General features: G+C 42.8%; 1 protein-coding gene across 1 annotated transcript in view; it reads left to right on the forward strand.

Annotated features, from left to right (window-relative positions):
• MOCOS (molybdenum cofactor sulfurase) overlaps positions 1-6,966 on the forward strand; it is a 405,377-nt gene extending 398,411 nt beyond the window's left edge. Inside the window, exon 15 of the mRNA XM_019540615.1 lies at positions 6,706-6,966. Within this exon, the coding sequence (XP_019396160.1) occupies positions 6,706-6,846 (141 nt within the window). The 3' untranslated portion in view covers positions 6,847-6,966. The remainder of the gene's footprint in view (positions 1-6,705) is intronic.
• The last annotated feature ends 267 nt before the right edge of the window (positions 6,967-7,233 follow it).

Consider the following 7,233-nt stretch of genomic DNA (forward strand, 5'->3'; position numbering starts at 1 on the left):
CCAGAGGGTCTCTAGCTGTCCATGCCGGTCGCCAACATCAGCTTGCAGGGACATGTAGCTTTCCTTCACATAGAGAGCTACACCCCTGCCCCTTCATGGTCAGGGCGGCTAGGGTCTGGAACCAACTACCAAGAGAAGTGGTGCTGGCTCCTATCCTGGGGGTTTTTAAGAGGAGGTTAGATGAACATCTTGCTGGGGTTATTTGACCCCAGTATTCTTTCCTGCCATGGCAGGGGTTCGGACTAGATGATCTGCTCAGGTCCCTTGCGACCCTAGAAACTATGAAACTATAAGATTTCACAAACAGAGCTACTGTAACTTTATCAACACATTTTTAATATTGTGTGTGTTCCCTGGCAAAGCATGAAATTTTCAGAGACTTGTTTCAAAGAAACCCTTGAAATGTGAGTATTCATCCACATTTAATATCATCTATTAAAGACCACACTTTTCTTACTCTTCATGCCCTTCCATGTACTCTTATGTATCTGATTCCCCAGAGATCAAATTTTTCTCTTCCTCCCCTAGAAATCTTGATCCTTAACTTTTGATATTTGGAAACAAGGAGCTGAGGACAGAAGGAAGGGGAAATCATCCTTGACACAAATATCCTAAAAGTTTGGACTCATTGACTGTATCCAGATGAGCAGGGGCATGCAGTATGTGGCACCACAGTCCCATATGCAATGCCACCCACTGCACATGCAGGCATTCCCTGCGTTGCTACCTTGCAGTCGGGGGAGAAGCAGAGGGAGTTGACCCAAGGAGATCCCAGGGTCCACCGAAAAAAAGCCAGTGGTGCACACTCCAGGTGCTGCCCAGGCTTCCTGCTGCAGCTGCATCCCCAGGAGGTCCCCCCAGGACTCCAGGTTAGGGCTTCAGGGGCTAAAGCATGCATGAGCATGCACAAATTGTACCTCTGCTGGTTGTACAGAGGGAAAAAAAATCTGTGCTTGTCTGGATATGTCCACTGAGATCTATTCTTCCCTGACCTCTAAACAGAGCCAACCATTTGTGATATTCCCATCGGCTTTTAATGGGTCTACAGTTGGTCACAGGTTGGAGGTTTTGTTGCAGTATGATGCGTGAATTTCTGGCCCTAATGAAATCCCTGTCAGGACTCTTGTCTTGTGTGATTCAGCATTTCCTTAGGTTGAGGCTAGAGGGTTTCTGACTTGAGGAATCCAAAAGCTACTGTAGAGCTCTGAACATTCACAAATTGATCAACTGTGAGCATATTATTGGAACTTATTATGTGACACAGGGTTAAGGCATTTCTATAAATAAAAAATATATATACAGCACATGTTATGCATTGGTCACTGCTTGCTTATAATTTTTTTTTATTTAATCTTGATTACAATATACCAGCACTGGGCTGCATTTTATTTCAGGTTTATATATACTATCAGTAAACAGGCCCTTTTGGGGGAGATTATGAATCAAGGATATATTTGTACTCACATAGGGGTCAATAACAATTCATGTGATAACTGAAGGTTCTGTTTAAGATTTGTGTTTGGCCCAGGGGACTCGCTGCACACCTGGTGAGAGCTGAAGCCAAATAGTCACTCTAAGTAGAATTGTTAACAGAGTAAAAATAAATGGGAGTGTAACAAGTTGCCCTCCCCAGCGCCATCTTCTTGGTCATCCGAGCCTTACGTGGGGCACCCGTGGAGTCCTCCTTGGATTTTTTTCTGTCCCGCCCTAATCTCGCCTGCCACATCTTGATGGAAATTATGTGAGCAGGAGACTGCCTAGTATGTTGGGCATGTTGGGGTCTCTCCTAGGAGGGCCAGACCCTTTTTTCCTCTAGCTAGGCCTCCCTGTCCAAACCCACCAAACAGGGTTTGACTCTGAGGCTCTAGCTTTTCCTTCCAGTGTCTGGAGGCTTGTGGCCCCCTTTTCTGCTCCTTTCTGGAGCACAGTTCTCCCTGGCCCTGAGGCACAGGCGCCAGACCCCCAACCAGAGGGTCACAGGTTCCAAACCAGAGTGCAACCCCAAACCTGCCCGTCAGTCCAATAAAGGAAAAAAAAAAAATTACAACTGATCAGGGTTTGTCTCCCCTAAAAGCTGCACTCTCATTGGTGCCAGGGACTATGCCCCCAAATGCTGCACCCTCACTGGTGCTTGGGCTCTCTGCAGCCCCATCTCACCATCCCCTCTCTGGGGCCAGGGTCCCCATGCTACTGTGAAGCCTCCTCCCTTTCCCTTATAGCCTCACCCAAGAAAACAGTAACCAAAACACAAGCCCCTGGGCTATAACATTAAATTCATGCTGCTCAGCTAAAATGTCATTCAGGCCACCCCCAGGATGCTCCATCTCTCACCTGTATCAAGCTGCCCCTGCATTCAGGCCCCTTCCCCTTACTCACACAAGCTGAGCTCCTTCCCCCTTGACTGCCAGCAAGGAACTGGCCTCAGCCTTGGGGTTTAAATGGGAGCCAGGCCCTGCCCTTTCCTATCAGCTGACTGGCAGGCATGGCTCACTAGTTCCCTCTGGATGCCCTAGCAACCAGCACCTGGGTAGTTATCCTGGCTCTACAAGTAGCAGGCACCTTAGTGCTCTGCTACGGGGAGAGAGGGAATGTAACAATTCAATGTATACATTGGAAGTTCAGGACTGTTTTCATCATTTCCAGGACCACCATCTGTCTTGGTTTTCAGTCTGAAATGGCTGTTATAAATCTCTAAACAATGAACTTTTTAATGGAAAACAGGAAAGAAGATATCTATTTCTTACAAGCAGAAATTTCCATAAAAATACTGAACATGAGAGATGTCTCATGTTTATGTAAACAAGATATCAGCTTTGACAGAAATGCATAACATTTAATTATATGCATAACAATCATCTATCTGAATACTTACCTTGAAAACCAAAGCATTTATCATTCTAAAAGCCACTTAGATGAGTCTCAAAACAAGCTGGAGTTTTGAATTTTAAAATGCAGTTTCATGATATCTAAATTTGTAAATGTTGCATTCCTCAACTATGTGTCATACAAAATATGGTTTTGTTGGATAGAAGGTCAATGCATTTTGACAAATTCAGTGTGAAGGGACTTGCTGCATGCTGACCTTCAGATGACCTTTGGTGCTTTTCTCTGAGTGGTCTCACCTTTCCAGTTTGTCAATTATTTAAAATGGCACAGGAAGTAGAAAAGGAAATGAAAAGCAAACCTTAGCAAGCTCTATTTGACATTACTGGATTTATTATAGAATAAGTTGCTTAAGTACGTAACATGACAAGTAGCATGAATAGTCTTAATCCAGTATAGGATAATTAAGGATGAAAGAATTTCAGCTTCCTAGGTTTGGTCATCCTGATCTATTACTTAAAGATCACTTATGCATCATTAGGCCTGTTCTATAATATCAGAACACAAATAATTTTGTAATTTAACAGGAATACATGTTCTCTGATCTGTGAATAGATTCAATAATATAACAGTGCATGGTCCAAAAGGAACAATCTTGTGCTACAATGTTAGGAAACTCCACAGTACTTAGGTTGATGGATGTGACATAAGGAAACATTCACTTCAACAAAGGATAGTATTTTTACTCCTTGTAAAAGAAGTCCTCCCAGTAATAACAAGATACTGTTTTTCCACCAGTGATGACAAATTGTTCTGGGTACCAGGCACTCTGTAGAAAAACTTGAAATGAGAACCTTTCAAATGGCATGTACTATAAGGCTTATAGGAAGAAAGTCACTACAGGAATGTGAAAAATCAATTCTAAGGAAATGCAGTCTCATAGGGCAAATCCAAGTGCACAGTAATGAAAAGGGTCTAAATTCCTCAGTAACATATATTTCAGACAGGCAGAGATGCATGCATTTCATAGACGTTGCATATAGTGTTCTGAGAGTGTAGTAAAAAGAGTTCCTGCAAAATTTAATTTCTGGAAGTAATGGTAGACCTGCATTTACCCTCTTTGGAGAAGAAAATCAAACTAATACACTCTTTCTGGAATATTTTACATTAAACATTCTCTATATATTGGAAAACCAAACCTATATTTCCTTACAATAATTTATTTAGATGCATACATTTTCTCTGTGATTTTAACTTCTCAAATCTCAGAACAAAAATGATTATTGCAAACTCTAATAATAGTTAAGAGGCTGGTATTAGTAAAAAGGAAAGCAGAATTCTCTGTGCAAGCCTCTGTACTTTCTGTCCTTTTAACATGATTGTGCTTTTTCTGGCACAACTGGTGTACATCTATTTTGATTTGCATTTTTTTAAAGGACAGACCAAAGCATGAGTCAAAATTCTCATACAAGCCAAAAGAAGGACTGAAGAAGGAACTTATAAGCTGTCTCTACATTATTACAACCATTCCATGTATTTCTTCTCCCTCTCTTTTCTTCTTCCTCAAAAATGAAGGCAGTCAAGTATAGTTTCCATTTGACACGACTAGTCGATGTATGTATGTTTGAATCTGTATAGCACTCTAGGCCAGAAGTTCTCAAACTGGTCTGCAGACCACCACTGGGCCGCAAGCCCCATTCAGGTAGTCTTCAGAAAGTTTGCGGAACAATCAAGAATATCTGTACTTGTAAGGTAAGACTACTGATATTAAAATATAAGTTGTGTGCTTTGATTTGAAGAAAAAAAAAGTTTATCGAGTAGTCCACCGAGACCCTCAGCAATTTTCAAGTGGTCCATGAAAAAAAATGTGTGAGAACCACTGCTCTAGGCAGCTGAAGTTCTGAGAATTTTCTGAAGGGCCTCCATGTTCAACAGCAATGTGTTTAACACCTGTCTAACTCCTGAACTTCACCTCTCTCCCCTAAGAAGCTCAGCCTGGTGGCATTGTTCTGAACTTACTGCACCCTTTTACTGATCAGGCTTTTCACAAAATATGGTTGCAGCTGCCAATTTCCTTCCAACCATTACCAGAAGTGGTGAAGCTGAAGCCACCACCCTCTTATCCAATGCATGCAGTCCTTGACATACAATGATTCACATTTAGAACATTTATAAATTGACACCCTGTTTCAACTTTCTGACATCAGGTTTGACTTTACGATGCTTGATCCAACGCAAAGCCACCCCAGTAAACAAGTTTGCTGCATCGCCCATCTCCCTGGAGAACATCTGTCCAAACTTCCTTGGACACTTTCTTTAAGAAAGCAGACAAAACTCCAGAAGAACCCGCAGCCAAGGCTCCTGAAAAGACTCCAGCCAAGAGCCCTTCAAAAAGTCCAGAAAAGTCACCTCAAAGAAGCCTTTCCAAATCAATATGATTGCTATTTACAAAATAAATACATGAAATTAGCTATATTACTCATCTATAATTGATTGAGTACAAAATTCTGGGTTATTTTTGGTGAAAATAGAGTATTGGGCCTTGGTTCAGGAACCAATCTCCAATTTATAACATTGTTTCCTATAGCAAAACCAGTTCCAAGTTACAATGTTTCAACTTAAGACGTGGTTTTCAGGAACCAATTGTGTCGTAACTCCGAGGACTGCCTGAATTAAAGCATTCCAGATATGAGACATTGCTTCAGCTCCCTCCTTTGCTTGAGGGAGTTGAAAACTACTTCTCCCATCTCATAAGGGAGTGTCCTAACCTTCTGAGTATGGACTATTTAGAGAGGAGACTGGCTGATTAGATGGAAAGGAGAAGGCTCTTGTGCATTCCTATTGATACTGTTCCACTTTGCATACAAGTATTAGAGATTCACTGTTCAGCAAGAGAAAGCATCTCTCTGTTATCCTGGTATTTAGGACACAAGAGGTGAGAAGACCTGGGTTCCAGTGGTTGGATAAAATGCATAAAGAGTCATTGGGCAGGAACTGGAGTCCAAGATTCACATTTCTTGGTGAGTGGTCTAACCAGGAGGCTAGGGAGTCTTATTCCCACTTGCTTTCTCTCTCTGACTCCGTGTATCCAAGTATCCCAAACAAAGCACATCAGTGTCAACAGGAGTGGCTGAGGAATGCCACAGCCCCATGCTAGAACAACTTCTACCCTGCTGGTTAAGGCAGTATCCAGGAAAATCCTATTTGAATCCCTTTAGGAGAGGTGGATCCAGAAGGGGCACAACAACACAAATGCCACCCCTCTTTTGGATGGCACTGCACCACTGGAGCTGCGGGGGACTTTTAAAAATCCCTAAAGCATGTGACAATACCCCTCACTTCCCCTTCCTATGCAAAAGGAACATACCCTCCCTCCCCTATCCACCCCTGCCTGCCTTTCCCCACTTTCCCAGGGAAGGGAAGCACCAGAGCCATTACTGCCTGCTGTACAGGGCCTGAGCAATGCTGGGGACATGACAACAATAGCAGCGATGGACAAGGGTTCCCCTTCCCTGCCTGCAATGGGCAGGGTGGATGGAATTACCCTATGAGCACCCAGCTTTGTGTATCTGGGCCTTGGCAACTTGAATCATAGTGCTCTATACTTGGATGTTGTTTGCAGAAAACCCTCCAGAGCAGGAGTTGCCAACTGGTGGGCAGCCTCACGTACAGCACACAGCAGATCAGGGAGGCAGGGAACACAAGGACAGATTGGGCAGGGAGCAGAAGACAGAGCAACAGATTGAGCAGGAAAAGGGGATTGGAGTGGCCTTTGGGGAACGTGTGTGTCTTACCTTGTGGCATGCCTGCCAAAAAGTTTGGCCCCCACACCGCTCTGGAAGGATTTACTTCCAGTGCTAATTATTTATGTTTTCTTTCCAGGGCTATCATACCACAGTTGGGAGGACCACATTCAGAAGAGGTACCTTTGTGGGGAAAAAAGACAATGATAAAGACAGGATTGCACAAGAGACCCATGCTATAGGGATATCTGAAATACATATTACAAATGACAGCAAATAGAACATGAAGCAATCCTAAATACTGGTATTGTAACAGATTAATCCCTCTAATTTGAAATACTCCGTTTAAGTAGCTAATACAGAGCTTCCATTTTTCTCATCTGCCATTCCACTCTGAAACACGTGTTAAAATATAAGTTGAGCTTTCTGGTGTGTGTAATGTTTGTATCACTGTTTTCTCTCTGCTTGGTACACAGATGAATACTCTGGTTGATCAGGGAGGAGCAGCTTCATGATTTGAACTGGGATTGTTTTGAAAAGGGGAGAATACTTAGCTAAGATGACACAAATGTGTATCCTGTAATTATGCACATATTAATTTGCATTACAGCTGTGACCCTATCAGCTGAAGACAGAGAGCCAGAACTCACTAGCAGAGAAACAGAGG

This window comes from Crocodylus porosus, unplaced genomic scaffold (genome assembly GCF_001723895.1).
Source record: "Crocodylus porosus isolate Cpor-Errol unplaced genomic scaffold, CroPor_comp1, whole genome shotgun sequence".
In the NCBI taxonomy this organism is placed as follows: Eukaryota; Metazoa; Chordata; order Crocodylia; family Crocodylidae; genus Crocodylus; species Crocodylus porosus.